General features: G+C 42.0%; 2 protein-coding genes and 1 pseudogene across 10 annotated transcripts in view; all 3 read right to left on the bottom strand.

Annotated features, from left to right (window-relative positions):
• Positions 1-1,589: 1,589 nt before the first annotated feature.
• On the bottom strand, positions 1,590-4,815 carry LOC129863961 (uncharacterized oxidoreductase Mvan_2161-like). 2 transcript variants are annotated; one of them, XM_055936447.1, is made up of 3 exons: positions 4,203-4,815; positions 3,000-3,560; positions 1,590-2,830 (listed from the first exon to the last, which is right to left on the bottom strand). In XM_055936447.1, the coding sequence occupies exons 2-3, from the start codon at positions 3,525-3,527 to the stop codon at positions 2,489-2,491; spliced, it is 870 nt and encodes a 289-aa protein (XP_055792422.1). In that variant the 5' UTR covers positions 3,528-3,560; positions 4,203-4,815; the 3' UTR covers positions 1,590-2,488. The 2 variants fall into 2 exon arrangements, with proteins under 2 accessions (XP_055792422.1, XP_055792421.1); XM_055936446.1 differs by lacking the exon at positions 4,203-4,815 and having other exon boundaries at positions 3,000-3,808.
• A 1,962-nt stretch (positions 4,816-6,777) lies between these two features.
• Positions 6,778-12,456, bottom strand: LOC129863273 (putative uncharacterized protein DDB_G0279653; annotated as a pseudogene).
• Positions 12,157-18,733, bottom strand: part of LOC129863960 (serine/threonine-protein kinase MARK2-like) — a 27,888-nt gene continuing 21,311 nt past the window's right edge. For 3 of the 8 annotated variants that reach the window (XM_055936437.1, XM_055936439.1, XM_055936442.1), the window contains 5 exons: positions 18,548-18,682; positions 17,085-17,348; positions 16,330-16,356; positions 14,016-14,051; positions 12,157-13,630 (listed from right to left, as the gene is read on the bottom strand). In XM_055936437.1, the coding sequence (XP_055792412.1) occupies positions 13,195-13,630; positions 14,016-14,051; positions 16,330-16,356; positions 17,085-17,348; positions 18,548-18,682 (898 nt within the window). In that variant the 3' untranslated portion in view covers positions 12,157-13,194. The remainder of the gene's footprint in view (positions 13,631-14,015; positions 14,052-16,329; positions 16,357-17,084; positions 17,349-18,547; positions 18,683-18,733) is intronic. The other 5 variants (XM_055936443.1, XM_055936444.1, XM_055936440.1 and 2 more) reach the window with 4 other exon arrangements.

Raw genomic sequence — 18,733 nt, 5'->3', positions numbered from 1 at the left:
AGGTCCAGAACAAATTCAAGGAAATGTACAGTATTACACAGAGCCATGAGTGCATGGAACTCCCTTCCATCTAATATAGTGCAAGTGAACTGCTAATCTGGTTTCTAAAAACAAATAAAACCATTGGCATCAGCTAAGGGGGATCTTAATAAATTAAAATAATTGACTGTGGATGGCCCATTTCTCTTCAGGTATTTACAATGGACCACACACATGATTGTGTGGATGAATGTGAGTCTGACCACTCAGGAACCACACACAACTCAGAATTTCCGCTCCATGTCTCAACTACAATGAGCAACAGACCAAAACCAGGTCAGAATCAAACATTTACCCTCAAACCTATCATGCCTGGATATTGAATATCATGTGAAAATATATTCATACTCAGTTTATATACATGTGTGAATCTCTTCAGGTATAAATACATCTAACCATGTCTTAATTCCCCCCTTCCCTTCCCACTCACTGACACAGGTGAGCGAGTCCGGCTCTACTCAGAGTCCCAGGTGTGCTCCCAGGTTGGCAAAAGGGAAGACACAGAGTTTCAGGATGTGATGACTACTACTGAGGAGGGCGGGGGTGATGGGGCTTCATTCCGAGGCCGATCACAGTCTGCTCCTCCTGCACTGTGGGCTGCAAAGAAATATGGCTGCCAGCTGAGGAGGATGAGTGATGAATTTGACACCTGGCTCGACAAAGGGGTAAGATATGTGGGCTAGCGGAGGAGTGTACAATTGAAAGATTGGGGACAAAGTAGACACTCATTCCCATTTACTATATACATGTATAGTAAATGTGTAATATGTGACTTTATCCTTAGCTACATGAATGGACTCCACAGGTCTAAGCATAGTGCATATACTGTAGGAAGATTATTTACCCGAGTATCACTAATTGACAGTGATTGCAGTAAAGACTGCTTTACATAAAAATGTATAGAGTTGACCTTTCAATCCATTTCCCTGCCCAGGAGCCCAAGAGAGGGATTAGCCCAGGAGGAGGCAAGCAGAAAGTCTCCCGAGGATGGTTCTCTTTCCTCTGGAGTCCAAAGGAGGCAGAAGGCAGGGAGTGAGAAACCAATACAGTACGCACCTCTTTCAGAGACCCAGCCAAGGCAAGAAGGAGCTCATACACATTTCCATAATGACTAGACCACACCTGAAATATTCACATCTCATGGGCATACTTTTGCTTAAATTACAGTATGTCTATGGAGAATATCACCAATTCAAATGTGACCTTTTTGTACAATCAAATCAAACGTTATGCAAAAATGCATTGCATATTGAAAATGTTGCAATATTACCAAAAAGTTATTCAGTGCATAATAAATGCATTTTCGAAGAAATGCAGTCATTAAAAAGCGACAATCTCTTGTGCCAATTACATATTTATAAACATATTTGCAGAGAAATGTCAAATTGTTCTATGAAATGTTTCTACATTTTTAAGTATGAATTTCAAAGCGTAGGCTAATAACTAATGGTTTGAAATAAACAAAATGTAAATATACTTTAATGATTCTTAAAATATGAAACCTGTGAAAAAACAACTGATCTGTGATGACAATAATTATAAGACGGGTATGTTGTACAAAACGTTTTATTATACAGACCCCACCTATGCTAGCCTATTAAATGCCTTTGTCTGCAAAAACGTTAGTGCATTCTGACTTGACATAGGCGCATGTAACTCCAGTGTGCGATAGAATGAGTAGATTTACGTAGACTTAGATGGACAGGCACCTATTTCAAGTCAGGTTATTGCCAAAAACGTATAAGTAGCTGTTCAATTATCTTCATACATACTTAACTGATACACTACGTTTATTTTGGTATTGTTCTTAAACTTAGATGCTTTACATTTCATTATCTTCTTTCATTTGCAATAGTCTTTAATTTAGTCAGTATATTTTTTCAATTGTATAGTGTGCATACCGGTATGTAAATATTTACAATCCAGGCCATATGCAGCCGTCTCAACTGCCTTATATGCAAATATTCGGAATACTGTTAAGCATTCAGTTGAAGAAATATGAGTGTATATGGCAATCTGATGTATAAACAATAGTAGGAGTCGTCCACTGCCATCAGTTAAAACTGATTCTACTTGAAAATGTGTGTGGCTTAACATTTTTATATTTTATCTTTTTCATAAAAAACAACTGTATAACTATTTGTAAATATTTATGTTAAGTAACAGATTAAATGTTTGAACATTGCTTATTAAAACGTGGCTATTGTTTTTTTGCATATCTTTGTTGAAGTAATTCATATTAAGCATTTTAACATACATTAGGATAGGTCTTTATTTAAACTAACTGATTGGCCTAACATTTGTTCAAGAATCAAGGAACTATGACTTAAACATAAATATGGTAGTAAATGAAACGTTACATTTCATTATAGGTTCGTTTGTAGTTCAGAATTACATTTAACACATTGTTCTATGACTGATCAAGTATATTGTTGTGGGGCTCTCTCCTCTAGACCACACTAGTGGGATCTCTTTTGCAGAATCTTATTCCACTGTCCATGTCAGACAGTCTCTCCATTCCCCCTTCATCCAGGTCAAAGTCAAACACCTGCCCATTTTCTCTCACCCTCTTGGGCTGTGCGGACCTGGGTAACACAGCCACACCCTGCTGAATGGCCCACCTCAAGAGCACCTGGGAGGCAGTTCTGCCATGCCCCTCCGCCATAGCGACAACTTCTGGTTCCGACAACAGGGCACCTTTCCCCAGGGATGAATACGCCTGGAAGCAGACTCCCGAGTCCCTGCAAATGACCCTCAGCTTCTTCTGTGCCAGTCTAGGATGGAACTCCACCTGCAGAATGGTAAAAAATATATAATAAATGAGAGTTAAAATCCCAGGCCAGGTACAAACAGCAGCTGTGCCCTTGGCTAAGCTAAATCCGAATAGATTTAAACTATGGTCTGTGTGTCAAATTTGAAATATAAAGCCACTTCAACAAATCATGAGGACATTAATGTACCTGCAGCACGGCAGGGCGCACCCTGCAGGTCTCCAGCAGTTCTATCAGGTGCCTTGGAGAGTAGTTTGAGACCCCAATTGCTCTGAGCATCCCATTGGCATGGAGCTCCTCCATGACAGTCCAGGTGTGGGCTCGATGCTGTGCATTCCTCTCATCTTCTGGTTCCAGACCCTCAGTTCCAGGCCAGTGGATGAGGTACAAGTCAATGTATCCCCCTAGCCCCAGCCTCTCCAGGCTACGAGCACAGCCCTCTCTGGCCTTCGAGCCCATGTCCGCTGGGGACAGCTTACTGATGAGAAAGATGTCTGCTCTGGTCAGGTTGTGTTTGGGCATCAGGTCCAACAGGGCATGGCCCAAGTCTGCTTCATTGCCGTACACCGCAGCAGTGTCAAAGGCACGATACCCTTCCCCGAGTGCAGCGTCAACACTCAGGTGCATTTGCTTACCTTGCAGCCTGTATGTTCCTAGGCCCAGGAGGGGCATCTGAGCCCCAGTATTCAGTCTAAACGAGGGCAGGGGGGAAGACATCAACGCCAGATGGAAGGGCTGGGGAGTACTGTGCTGTAAAAAAAATATGGACATTGTGGTTTAACCATTAGCCACACACCGACCTATACAATCATGCTACACACACACACACATCACAACTGCTACTACCAGACTCGTATGATTGCTCGCTAAATACTGCACAATTTAAAACACTTCCTCACAAATCCCCTTCCCCAAAATACGTGTAAATATCGGACTATAAATTGTGCCTTCCTGTGTGATACTGATGCTAAACATATTATTATATTCTACTGAGCATTTTACTTTATGTCGTATACTTATCTTTGTTATTATTTCTTATTGCATTGTCGAGGAGAAACCTGCAAGCAGTTCGTTGGACAGTAATAAACGTTATACTATGTGTATAGTACGACTAATAACTACAACTTGAAACTAGTGGAATAGTACTTCAAGACAAGTCTACATGGCCAAACTTTTAATGTATTTTGTTTAGCAGAAGAGGGCTCATTTCATTTAACTGGCTGGGGTACCACAATATTCGCGCCATGATGGAACACTGAATTTGACAGGAAATTGCTAGCTATTAGACCAACTTCAGACCATTTTAGTGGCTGCAAAATACTATCATATTTCTGACATAGTGTCATGTTTTGCTTCTCATACGTTTACTTTCTTTAGAGACAGACAACTTACTTGAAGGATGACCACGTCTTGTTATGTTTAGATGGTTCAGTACACGAACACACGTTGTAGGATCTGAGCGAAGTTCGTTATGTCCGAAAGTATTTTATTGGTTCCCTACTTTCTTCGCCTAAAGTGGCTTCCTTCCTCTTCTTCAACTACTTATGTATAAAAATAACACACAGGCTAAGTAAGACCATATGAATGACACTTCTTTCACTTTAAAGCAAAATGATTTCTCTGCTACCGAATGGCAAGCGGTACTTCACCCCTACCTACATGTGCAAATTACCTCAAATAACCTCTACCCCCTGTATATAGCCTCGTTATTGTTATTGTGTTACTTAAAAAAATAAGTTTTTTACTTTAGTCTATTTGGTAAATATTGTCTTAACTCTCCTTGAACTGCACTGTTGGTTAAGGGCTTGTAAGTAAGCATTTCACGGTAAGGTCTACATTTGTTGTATTCGGCGCATGCGACAAATACAGTTTGATTTTAATAAAGACAAGTCATACCCAACATTGGAAGTCAATAAACGTCATGTTATTGCAGGTGACAATGCAATAAGGCAACTTTTGCTTTAAAATGGCAGCTGTTAAAATTAACTTCAATAATGCTAAATGGCTAATCGTTTTCTTTAAATACTCACAAACCCTTAAATATGCCATCAGGAACAGTCCCCAGTGACATGCTGTAGACTGGAAGAGGCTGAATAGATGTTGAAACATGTAGGGGTGAAAAAGAGGACAATATAAAACAATCTTATTATCCTCCATATGCTTGAAAAGTTAACATGGACCAAATCCTAATTACTGTCCATTGTCCCTTTTCCTCACTTATCAAGTAATTGAAGACCAGATAGGCAAGGACAGAGAAATGGAACATTTCAGACTTTAGATTTTGCCATGGCATGAAATTCAAGAGATTTCCTTCCAAGCATCCAGTGAAATTACTGAAAATGTGCAAATTGTGGTACCATGGAATGTATTAGATTCGGGAAGTGCACCATGGAGAACTTGAAATGTTGCACACCATCAAAAGCAATCAATACCAAAACAGTATTGTCAAAGACCATGCTGGAGGCCCTGTGCATCCTTGCCTTCATTTTCAGTACCTTCAGTTTTACCTGCCAAGCTGTTACACAAGTTTTCACTTACCTTTTTCAGGTGGAGGAGTTTTCATAGCACAACTTGTAAAAGAGAAATTAAAACATTAGCAGTTAAGGGTTACAGTAGGGTTACAGCCAGGCCCTATTTCTCTATTTGGAGAAAGGAAGTGTCTAACAAAAGGGAGCAGCCATGTCAGGTCCTACACAAAAGTGAGTTTAGTCTGTTTAGCCCCTTGTGGGTGTAGTTTGTGGAGGTAGGTTATATGAAAGATCCTGTATACACCAGACACCTTACCTTTCAACTGACATTTGACATCCAAACACCTCAACACCATTGACATCATTGTTCAGATCTACTCACTAGACCACTGGCAAGGGTGCTTTTTTTTGTCTGTAGAGACTTCAAGTCATTTAGTTGTGGAAGGACACAAACCATTTCAATTACACCATTGGTAACCGTCAATCAGGTATTTGAGCAATCATTATTCCATAATCAGTTCGTAAAGATAGTCAACAAAAAATGTATTAAATGAAAAATCGATGGGATCAGAGAGGTCGAGATTTTATTTAAGCTGCTAAATTACAAAAGCGGCTGATCAAGACATTTCTTCATGTATTTCTTATAAAAACAAGTCAAATTTGTCCAACGTTTCAACAACCGTAATGATGAATTCGAAATAAGTCATTCAAAATAGCTCCATTCAAATTAACAGCATTTTAAGCGTACAATCAGGAAAGTCTATAGGCCTAGATGTCTATTTTATTTTGGATTACATCCACGTCACGTTATACAAAAACAAAAAGGACTTGCAACGCAACAGAAAGCGAGTGATTAGTTCATATATGCATAATGTGAAATAGTAATACAAGCTGTGTGACTATGGCAGTGCAACGGTTTTTCGGTGGTTATCTTTTTATTTCGTCGATGAACTGGTCGTATCGAGTTTTGTTTCCAAGGCGATGCTTTATCCTATGATGCTGGGTCGAACGTGGCAAGGCCTTCAGAGGAGATGAGCTCGGTCAGCTGTTGTGGTGTGTTTGGTTAGTCGGTCAGTCAGGTTGCACACAACACCCCCAACCTTTGAATTGGGGTGAATGACAAAAACCTGAGGGAGGGGTTGTTTTTAGGGGACAAATAAAACTGTCTTAGAGAGTAGTATTTCAGGACTTTTAGGCAGAGCTATCCACTCAATGTAGGGCCTACTACACAAAACATAATTCCTATACTACACCAGAAAATCCTTAACTCCAAAACATAATATTAACAGGCATTGAGACACTAGCCTACCACCTCAAGTCTACAAATCTGATAAAACACTCATACAATTACTCATAGACTGCTGTTATGGCTGGCGTTTCTTCCAAAATAAATGAACAAAAACTAGTCAAAATCAATTAAGTGTGATTGACTAAGTAAGATTTATGAATGTCCCTATTTCCCATATAATATACGATTACAACCAGCTTCAAAAAACCTCTGTGCACTCATAGCAAACACACTCATACAGTAAATCTTCCATTTCAAAAAGAGCCCTTAGTAACCTCTACCAAAACCATTGGAGTAATTCTCCTCAAAGTAATCATCATTATCAAAGCCTGAGCCCAGAGCATAGAGGAAGGTGGGGGCACAGAGCTGCCACCAACGAAATCTCGCAGAGCACCACTTCGCACATAGCTGGCAGAGGAAGGTGAGAGCAACAGAGTGTGGCGGCAAGCCAGGTGGCTGCGTTCCTGGTAATAACAGGAAGTGGGGGAAAAAGTGGCCGCTGAGGGAGTGGGGGAAGCCGTCGCTCATAAGGATCCTGCTCAAAGTCGGAGGAAGAGTATGGGTCATGGCAGACACTCCTCTCATATAGGTCACGATCGTAATAGGCCCTAGGAGGGGGTGGGGGAGGTGGAAGGCGACCACGAGATGGGTGTGTGGCGCTCGAGCAGGGAGGTAGTGAGGAGCGTGGTGTGGGTGAAGTGGATAGTGGTGAGGTGGGGGAGGGTAGTCATCCCCTCTACCATTTCTGGATTGATTGTCATTTCTGGATTGATTGTCATTTCTGGATTGATTTCTGGATTGATTGTCATTTCTGGATTGATTTCTGGATTGATTGTTGCGGGAGATGGACACGAAGATCTTTTGGCCCTCCAGTTTAGAGTGGTTTAACTTGAGGTGGCTTGAGGTGGCTTTAACTTGAGGTGGCTTGTTACAGCCAGGCTATTTAACGGAAACTGGCTAGTATATTTGCTAATAGCTAACCTTAGTGACTGATAAGTTACAAAAAGACAGTCAATTGAAATATCTAGCGAGCTAGTTACATTCCATAAAATAAAGTGTGGCTTTCTGACCAAATAGAAAGACCTTAGTAGATGTAGCCTAGTTAGATAATGTTGTTAGTATATGTGGAGGTTAGCTAACGTTAGCTACTAGTCACACCTAGCGAGATAGCTGCCAGCAGCAGGCTAGCTAGCAAGCTAGAATCCTCAGCTGCTAGCTGGCTGCCTTTTTGAGGTTGTAAGACAAGTCGCTTTCGTCTATTTCTGTACAAATTAACTTAAATATCACCGTGTAGGTTGGGTTACGTAGGTATGTACTTTGATGGCTTCTCCACAGCCCTACTTCCCACTGACAACAAATTGCGATAGCCAGGCAGGCAGCTGGCACTAAAGCTAGCTGGATAAGTAGGAAGAACAAAGTTTGTTGTGTACGGCTGCGTATTTTTTTTAACTAGGCAAGTCAGTGAACAACAAATTCTTATTTACAATGACGGCCTACCCCGGCCAGACCCGGACGACGCTGGGCCAATTGTGCGACACCCTATGGGACTCCCAATCACGGCCGGATATGGAATACTGAAGTATAATTACAAGCATTTGATAAGTGTCAAAGACTTTTATTGACAATTACATGAAGTTGATACAAAGAGTCAATATTTGCAGTGTTGACCCTTCTTTTTCAAGACCTCTGCAATCCGCCCTGGCATGCTGTCAATTAACTTATGGGCCACATCCTGACTGATGGCAGCCCATTCTTGCATAATCAATTTCTCAGAGTTTCTCAGAATTTGTGGGTTTTTGTTTGTCCACCCGCCTCTTGAGGATTGACCACAAATTCTCAATGGGATTAAGGTCTGGGGAGTTTCCTGGCCATGGATCCAAAATATCAATGTTTGCTGCTGCTCCAGTTTCAACTGTTCTGCCTGCGGCTATGGAACCCTGACCTGTTCACCGGACGTGCTACCTGTCCCAGATCTGCTGTTTTCAACTCTCTAGAGACAGCAGGAGCGGTAGAGATACTCTTAATGATCGGCTATGAAAAGCCAACTGACATTTACTCCTGAGGTGCTGACTTGCTGCACCCTCGACAACTACTGTGATTATTATTATTTGACCATGCTGGTCCTTTATGAACATTTGAATATCTTGGCCATGTTCTGTTATAATCTCCACCCGGCACAGCCAGAAGAGGACTGGCCACCCCTCATAGCCTGGTTCCTCTCTAGGTTTCTTCCTAGGTTCTGGCCTTTCTAGGGAGTTTTTCCTAGCCACCGTGCTTCTACACCTGCATTGCTTGCTGTTTGGGGTTTTAGGCTGGGTTTCTGTACAGCACTTTGAGATATCAGCTGATGCACGAAGGGCTATATAAATACATTTGATTTGTTCCCCGAGACACTTAGTTATAACTTTTGCCTTGTGGCAAGGTGCTCCATCATGCTGGAAAAGGCCTTGTTTATCACCAAACTGTTCCTGGATGGTTGGGAGAAGTTGCTCTCGGAGGATGTGTTGGTACCATTCTTTATTCATGGCTGTGTTCTTAGGCAAAATTGTGAGTGAGCCCACTCCCTTGGCTGAGAAGCAACCCAACACATGAATGGTCTCAGGATGCTTTCCTGTTGGCATGACACAGGACTGATGGTAGCGCTCACCTTGTCTTCTCCGGACAAGCTTTTGTCCCAGATGCCCCAAACAATCGGAAAGGGGATTCAGAGAAAATGACTTTACCCCAGTCCTCAGCAGTCCAATCCCTGTACCTTTTGCAGAATATCAGTCTGTTTCTGATGTTTTTCCTGGAGAGGAGAAACATCAGACACCTTCTTGACACCAGGCATCCTCCAAAAGTCTTCGCCTCACTGTGCGTGCAGATGCACTCACACCTGCCTGCTGCCATTCCTGAGCAAGCTCTACTGGTGGTGCCCCGATCCCGCAGCTGAATCAACTTTAGGAGACAGTCCTTGCGCTTGCTGGACTTTCTTGGGCGCCCTGAAGCCTTCTTCACAACAACTGAACCGCTCTCCTTGAAGTTCTTGATGATCCGATAAATGGTCGATTTAGGTGCAATCTTACTGGCAGCAATATCCTTGCCTGTGAAGCCCTTTTTGTGCAAAGCAATGATGACGGCACATGTTTCCTTGCAGGCAACCATGGTTGACAGAGGAAGAAAAATGATTCCAAGCACCACCCTCCTTTTGAAGCTTCCAGTCTGTTATTCGAACTCAATCAGCATGACAGAGTGATCTCCAACCTTGTCCTCGTCAACACTCACACCTGTGTTAACGAAAGAATCACTGACATGTCAGCTGGTCCTTTTGTGGCAGGGCTGAAATGCAGAGGAAATGTTTTTTGGGGATTCAGTTCATTTGCATTGCAAAGAGGGACTTTGCAATTAATTGCAATTCATCTGATCACTCTTCATAACATTCTGGAGTATATGCAAATTGCAATCATACAAACTGAGGCAGCAGACTTTGTGAAAATTAATATTTGTGTCATTCTCAAAACTTTTGGCCACGACTAAATAAATGATCAGCAGGCTTATGTGATTTTCTTCAATTTACTTGAAGCATGCACTTTCAGATCAGTGCAGAAAGCCACATGTAGTGACTCCATAAGTTTCTCAATGTAAAGTTCTTCCTCTTATTTTTCAACAGCACTGTAAAATATTTTACAGGTATGAAAAAGCAATATGAAGAAGCCCCATCATTAGGCTAGCTTTCACCAGTCCTGGGGTGTTATTTCATGAAGTGAAACATTCTGAACTTTGCAGATGGAAATGTCAAAAATAGGATCTCTATACTGTAGCAATAGATCTGCAATAAAGTGAAAATAATTAGTCTCACTCATAAACAAGTGCAATTGTTCAGTGCATTTTCTTAATTCGTCAGCAATGTGTGGGCAAATTAAGCGGGCTGGAATTCCTTCCTTCCCATCCATGACTTACGGTTGAAGTCGGAAGTTTACATACACCTTAACCAAATAAACTGAGTTTAAGTGTTTCAGAATTCCTGACATTTAATCCTAGTAAAAATTGCCTGTCTTAGATCAGTTAGGATGACCACTTTATGTTAAGAACGTGGAATAATAGTAGAGAATGATTTATTTCAGCTTTTTTTTTCTTCCATCACATTCCCAGTGGGTCAGAAGTTTACATACTCAATTAGTATTTGGTAGCATTACCTTTAAATTGTTGAACTTGGGTCAAACATTTCCATAGCTTTCCACAAGCTTCCCACAATAAGTTGGGTAAATTTTGGCCCATTCCTCCCGACAAAGCTGGTGTAACGGAGTCAGGTTTCTAGGCTTCCTTGCTCGCACATGCTTTTTCAGTTCTGTTCACACATTTTCTATAGAATTGAGGTAAGGGCTTTGTGATGGCCACTCCAATACCTTGACTTGGTTGTCCTTAAGCCATTTTGCCACAACTATGAAAGTATGCTTGGGGTCATTGTCCATTTGGAAGACTCATTTGCAACTAAGCTTTAACTTCCTGACTGATGTCTTGAGATGTTGCTTCAATATATCCACAAAATTTTCCTTCCTCATGAAGCCATCTATTTTGTGAAGTGCACCAGTCCCTCCTGCAGCAAAGCACCCCCACAACATGATGCTGCCACCTCCGTGCTTCACAGTTGGGATGGTCTTCTTCGACTTGCAAGCCTCCCCCTTTTTCCTCCAAACATAATGGTCATTATGGCCAAACAGTTATATTCTTGTTTCATCAGACCAGAGGACATTACTCCAAAAAATACTTTTGTCCCCATGTGCAGTTGCAAACTGTAGTCTGGCTTTTTTTAATAGTGGTTTTGGAGCAGTGGCTTCTTCCTTGCTGAGCGGCCTTTCAGGTTATGTTGATATAGGACTCGTTTTACTGTGGATATACTTTTGTACCCGTTTCCTCCAGCATCTTCACAAGGTCCTTCGCTGTTGTTATGGGATTGATTTACACTTCTCACCAAAGTACGTTCGTCTCTAGGAGACAGAACGCATCTCCTTCCTGAGCGGTATGATGGCTGTGGTCCCATGGTGTTTATACTTGCGTACTATTGTTTGAACAAATGAACGTGGTACCTTCAGGCGTTTGGAAATTGATCCCAAGGATGAACCAGATTTGTGGAGGTCTACCATTTTTTTTTTCTGAGGTCGTCTGATTTCTTTTGATTTTCCCATGATGACAAGCAAAGAGGCACTGCGGTTGAAGGTAGGCCTTGAAATACGTCCACAGGAACACCTCCAATTGACTCAAATTATGTCAATTAGCCTATCAGAAGCTTCTAAAGCCATAACATAATTTTCTGGAATTTCCCAAGCTGTTTAAAGGCACAGTCAATTTAGTGTATGTAAACTTGTGACCCACTGGAATTGTGATACAGTGAATTATAAGTGAAATAATCTGTCTGTAAACAATTGTTGGAAAAATTACTTGTGTCATGCACAAAGTAGATGTCCTAACCAACTTCCCAAAGCTATAGTGTTCACAAGAAATGTGTGGAGTGGTTGAAAAACGAGTTTTAATGACGCCAACCTAAGTGTATGTAAACTTCCGACTTCAACTGTATATAAAACAGATTAAACAACTGAAGAGCACAAGCAAATAAATCATCTAACTTTGTTTATTCTTAATAACAATATTAATAATTATTTTCTCCAGAGAAAGGCAAGGGAACTCAGACATTCCAGTGCAGCACATTGAAACCAACCAGCAACTCTTAATTACATTACAACCCACCAATAATTATCAATTGGCCCTTAATTAGTTAATCAGATAAATTACTCCTGCTGTAGAAAAACAAAAACTAATTGAAGGGGCTTGGGGTAAAGGGTGGTGAAGGCTCGCAATCAGAGCAAAGAGGTAAATCCAGTCTGCACTTCCACTTTACCATCAAGTAAGACATTGTGCTGTGATGTAAAAATGGCTTTCTGAACCACCACACTGAAGCAGGAACCTTGTGCAGCCTTCATTAGCTGATCAGAATCAGAACATGATGTGAAAACCAATTTACATTGTAGTGAATATGCGTTGTACCTAAGATACATCCGTCTAATCATGTTGTACATTCAGAGTGTCAAACTGCAGGTCTCGTCATCTCTTCAAAACGGACAGCTGAAAATAGGGGCAAGATGCAGTAACATGGTGTTTCGACCGTTTGTCCTTGGTGCAGGATAATGGAGAGATAAGGGCCATGAGGGTTACAGCTTGCTGAGTCCAGTGCTATTTTGGGCAACAACAAAAATATATAATTAAACCCACAATCAGTTCACTGCTTTATAACTAATTTCCTTTCATATTTTCCATCAATGAATTCCTTTTGGAAAAAGAGGATCGCGGGGTTTAAGAGAAACAAAACTGTCTTAGAAGACAACAGAAAAGTCAGAGGGAGAGAGGATAGAAAACCCAAACGAAAAGAACACCCCCTCAAGAAAATTAACAATCCCCTAAAAAGGTCTATACACGCAACCTCCCCTAGCCTCTTTGCCCCCCCCCCCCCCCAAAAAAAAGTCTCTCCATGCTCCTTTGTCACCTTCTCAACTCAGTTCTGTGTCAAAGTTTAGCCTCTGCCTGCGTGCTCCAGTCTGTCTCTTTCCACCAGCCGACTCCTTATAATCATCATCATCACTACTCTTCCACAAGCTCAAAGTTTGAGCTCATTGGCAACCTTGGAAGCGATGTTCTTGAAGGCGATGGACGTGCCAGAAATGCGCTTAAAGCGAACCCCGTTGAGGGAGAGGCGGGGCAGCTTGCAAACCTCCATCTCCCACTGGACAAAGTCGTCACAGGCGGGATTCCCAGACACGCACAGCAGCATGTAGCGCTCCCGTAGCTCATACTCGCAGCTGTTCGAGTCCAAAACCTTCCGGATCTCCTTCATCATCTCATTGGGCTCCATGGAGGAGGTGGTCTTCATGCTCCAGGTGAAGCGCAGCGAGCGGGGCTTGTGGTCCTTGGAGGTCAGGCTTGAAGTCGGGGTGCTGGGAACCGTAGAGGTGGAAGACAGGAAGTCCTTGTTCTCGTCTCCTGCAGAGCCCAGAGTGACCTTTTCCAGCTTCTCAGCGGTGGTCAGCATGGGTCTGAGTTTGCAAAGAAAGTAGGAAAGGACAGTAATATAATAAAAAGGCAAGGAGAGAAACAGAATGGGGAGACAGACAAAACAGGAATCTTACAGGCTGGTTAACAATGCATTCAATCACAGGGGGAGCCAAAGATACAGCATGAGCATGAACATGAAAAGCTTCACTAAGCTGCAGAATACATGTCTCCTGTTATTAAAATATCTATGCTTGCATTGTCAAAATTGAATGAGCTATTTGATCACAATCATGCTATTCTTTACACCACCGTAATCAATGAATGTAATGATTATTTGATAATAAAAAAAATTAAAAAAATATATATATAATAATAAAAATCACTGAATCAACAGATTGATGAAATTTTCACTATTGTATTCCTCACCTGCTGGCCTCATCTCGACCCTCTCCCTCATACGGGCTCCGCAAAAAAAATTGGCACAAGTTTAGTCTCCCAAAATTCCAATTAGACTATTACCAGGTTAGAACAAACACTACCAACTCCCATGGCACCCCCTGCACCTTCCACATATCCATAGATTTACTTCATGTGAGCGCCACTACATTTTGGGGGGGCTATGAGAGAATAACTAGGTACCTCTACGAATTCAAATGTGTTTTTGGTCACCCCCCACCGCAAAGTGGACTCACACCATGGAAACTGTTGTTTTTTGTTTAGCATACAACTGGAATGAAAGGTCAGAGATCACATCTTTGTTATGTTAATGAGCCCCATCACCACCATATAATAACCCTCTCCTCAAACTCCCACAGCAAGGCATCAAAAACAACAAAGGAACAGCATCTGCCAGATGCTGTTGCAAGCATTCTGCAGACCTGTTCTCAGTTTCTCGAGGTGCCCAACATCCTTAAGTCTGCACCCGCAAAAATAAGACTTAAAAATACATGCACCCCTTGATGCACATTTTTGTAAACGTCAAAACTTTCAATCTTATTTTCTGATTGAATGGACATCTTGGTCACTGAGAATATCATATTAGAGCCAAGAAATACACGTCTCTAACGACTCAAAATAGAAAAAGGAAATCTAAAAAGACAAAGTATTAGCGGATAAGCCATGGTTAAAAGAAGATGAAAAAGAAACTGCAGAACGTTGCTGAAAATAAGGTTGTTAAGCTGATGCTACATTGCTAACAAACACTTCACTGTGTCCCCCCCCCCTCTTCCACAAGGTTTGGGCAGTATACCACAGACCGGGGTGTTTGGAAATAGCCACAGGATGGTTTTTCAATACCATTGAAACTATTTTTACATTTTTTATAATTAAATAAAATGTCTATCATGCAAATAGTTCAGGACTGAGACCAAGTCACTATTATTAGAGTCACAAGCAAGTCTCAAGGTCCAAGTCTCAAATCGAGTCCCAGGTAGAACGGGTTGAGTCTTGAGTCAAGTCCAAGTCGTGAGTTCTAAGAGCAAGTTAAGTCAAGTTTTTTTTTTTATATATATATACACACAGGCAATAACTTGTCTATTAAGGCTACAACACATTTTGATTATGTAATAATATATTAACAAAAAATTCCAAATGCAAGCCTCATAAGTAAATTATCTAAATGAAATGCTGGGCGGGCCACGTAAGCATTTTTTTTTTCAGGTTACCAAAATGTATCTTCGGGATAGAAAAACGCTTTAAGTGTAAACGTAAACTAAAATCAGATAACATTTTTGAAAAGATAAATGGACTTAAATATTTTTTCATAATATTTTTATTTATTTTACCTTTATTTAACTAGGCAAGTCAGTTAAGAACAAATTCTTATTTTCAATGACGGCCTAGGAACAGTGGGTTAACTGCCTGTTCAGGGGCAGAACGACAGATTTGTACCTTGTCAGCTTGGGGATTTGAACTTGCAACCTTTCGGTTACTAGTCCAACGCTCTAACCACTAGGCTACCCTGCCGCCCCATAATCTTTGAGAACTAACGATCCCCAAAATAAAAGCTAGACAGTTGGGGAGAATTGAAAATTCCCAAAACATTGAATTTAGTAATATAGATTATTATGTTTGTGCAAAATAACAGCATTAGCCATGGCAAAATGCATAGAATTACAGGAAAATAGCTTTAAAACTGCTACTTTTTCTCAGCTCCATGGGAGAAGATGTAGAATTGGAGGATATGTTCTTATAAAATACAATAGCTCTACAACGCCAAGATGGGGGGCCATTAAAAATTCTGCCGCGCCCAGTCACCCCCTAAGCCCCTTTTTCATACAGAAAGAAACCCTGCTATGACTCCACTCCTTGTCATGACACGGAGTACAAGGAGTGGAATGTTTGCGAAACAGACTGGTACCATTTATCTGTGCTCTAAGTTTTCTTTACACTGGGCAGCACGGTCACAGACTGGGCAGCACAGAGGGTTTTCTATTGACTTGGCCAAGGACCCACAGGACGACATTTGATAACACTAACAGAGTCAAAAAGGAAACAGGGATGAGAGAAAGAAGGGAGGAGTATCATTCAATGAGGGATGAAGAGAGCCGAGCAGCAGACGAGGGTGAATCAGGCGATGGCAAGAGCAGAGAGTGTTAGTATAAATGGCAAATGGTTAAAAAATACGTATAAAAAAAAATCATGAAAAGGGTCATGACACATAAAATGATAGCCTTACAGAGAATAGATAGGACACAAGGTAATAGTTGACAGAATCAAGTGTGTGGTTATTTTTGCCTACCTTCTGGGGAATCTGAATGTGAGATTTCTACAACAAAGGGGAGGGGGGGAAGAAAAAAAACGGTATGTACACAAACGTGCGCAAAACAAACCATAGCCAATCTGTTACACATTTCATGTGCATGTCAGTCAACTAAAATACATGAATACTCCCCCGGTGTCCCTCAGGAGGTGAGCTGCTTGGGCCAAACAGGTTGTCATAAAACGGCTGTTATTGTAGCCTGACATTAACATAGTATTCAGGATATTCGGGGCAGAGCAGTTACATGAACAATGGACTCAGATTAGGATTAACGTTAGCACTGGATGGGAAACATGCATGCCAATTATGACGTTATATTTATCCGTTTTAATTCCTGGTGTTGTACAATTTATCATTAAACAATAGCAGGATATTCCAAATTGAATTTCAATGTACACTCACACAATAACTTCCCCATCTGCTTCAACTATGTGCTAACTGACCATAGCCACAGAAATACGACCTGCTTCAAACCAACTTAACCTGAAAGAGGGGAGTACTTGTAGTCAAGCGCATTGCGTGCACAATAACTTTATGGCCAGACAAAAAACCCATCACAGGGACACACAAATGCTAATAACAGTCCAAAGGTCACGCTGCACAAAAATGAACACCTAACTAATTCACTAATGAAAAGCCGTTCAACACCAGCATGTGATCAGCATATCATTGGATTCAACACTAATCATCTTCCCCATCACACATCTCAGATCCCCATTCCCCCATTCGCTCACCTGCGCACAAATTTAGAAGTGAACTTTCTGAAGATACCAGTGCCCCCGGCTCTTCGGGCTTGGCTGTTCCCGTAGGAGAGGGAAGGGGATGATGGGGGACCATTATAAGTGGAGGTATGTTGGTCCCGTGCCGCCCTCTGCTGGCCGGCACTGAAAGTGCTCCGGCTGGTCACATTTCTGGGGAAGTTGGTACGGTCTGTCGCCGTGGAACTGCCGATGTTGTGGGCAGAAGGAGACGCCACCGGTACTCTCTGAGGGGCGGTGCTGTTTTGATAGTTTTGTGAGTAGGAAGAGGAGAGACAATTATATATTTCATTATGAACATCAAGTTTCAACTGCTTTAGCAATTTACCACAAAGTATTTATGATAATCTAACTGCGCTTCAGAGTAAACTAAAGTTTAGTGAATGAAATGCATACCATTTCTATACAAATGCCACAGTTGTAAGGAAGCCTGATTAAGCAGTTTGCAAAAGCAATGTGTAAAAGGCATATTTCTATTGGTCTACAACATGCACCCCAACTGTGGTGCCATCCACTCAACAAACTTCACCATGACTGAAGTCAGTAAAATAACATCTTACGGCCTTGTGACCCACCACGGGCAGCAGGTATAAACCATACTTAGAATGTGAGGCCAGTGAAGCCTTGTTGAGTGTTAAATCATAGGCACACAGCATGAATCACACAATTAGCATGGCACATTAGGATCAGCCAACAGAACAACGATGGCTGCAGCATCACAACAAAGAGGAAAGTATGGAGAAGGGTCATGGAGCTGTGATACCGTTGATGTATGTCATGGACCACACACATGATCATATTGGCAGAGGTTATAACACCCTTTCAATTGAGAAAATAGCTTCCACAGTATGAGCTGTGACTATTCAGTGATAATGGATTACACGTAAACCAAAATAAAAATTGAACAATGTGCATGGCCCACAAGATGTCAAGTTGTGTTTGGGGACAGGGAGTTGCAGAACGTATTAAAAGGGATTACATGACATGCACACAGCAGCCAGGAGCTGAAAGGGTTCAGGCTCACTGCAGCCAAAAACATAACGGCACCGGATGGACCAAGATAAAATTGTGATGTGTAACTGAGGGTTTTGCAGGTACACAGGAGCCACGGGTTGGCAGGATCTGGCTTTCTAGTGGAAGATCAGTGATAGAACTGGTTCGACAAGGACAGTGGTGGTGGTGGGGAGAAGAGGCAGGGTGCTTGTGTTTCAGGGGGTGGTGGAAAGTGACAGAGAAAAGTGGGTTGCCTTTTCAACAGCAATATTGCTACCCTTTTAATCCCTACAGCGGATCTTTTAATACCAATTTGTTCCCGATGTTGGACACACAATGCTGAGAACTGCAACCAGGAACCATCTAACCCAAAACCTTTCATATCCACTCTACTCTCCCTCCTGCAGAGTGGCTGCCCTTGTGTTCCCCTCCCTGGTGCCACTTGCCTGGGCCGGTGTGCATGGATGTCTGGGGGGCTGGGGTGAGCAGAGGTGGACAAGGACTTGTGATGTCGGGGGTGGGAGGAGGAGAGTACGGCAGCTGCCGAGGCTGTGGAGGCACGGGACCCTGGGGTGGTCAGGCTGAGGGAGAGAAATTAATAAACCCAGTGTCGACCGTCCCCCGTGAGGGGT

This window comes from Salvelinus fontinalis, chromosome 10, assembly GCF_029448725.1.
Source record: "Salvelinus fontinalis isolate EN_2023a chromosome 10, ASM2944872v1, whole genome shotgun sequence".
Taxonomy (NCBI): domain Eukaryota; kingdom Metazoa; phylum Chordata; class Actinopteri; order Salmoniformes; family Salmonidae; genus Salvelinus; species Salvelinus fontinalis.
Note: the sequence above shows the minus strand (reverse complement) of the source record. Positions and strands in the feature narration are given on the sequence as shown.

Excerpts from the sequence above, each read along its gene's own strand:
- LOC129863961 (XM_055936446.1), bottom strand. The coding sequence starts at position 3,581 with ATGTCCATATTTTTTTTACAGCACAGTACTCCCCAGCCCTTCCATCTG. Across the intron at positions 2,831-2,999 it reads TGCGCCCTGCCGTGCTGCAG|GTGGAGTTCCATCCTAGACT; the intron begins GTACATTAATGT and ends ACCATTCTGCAG.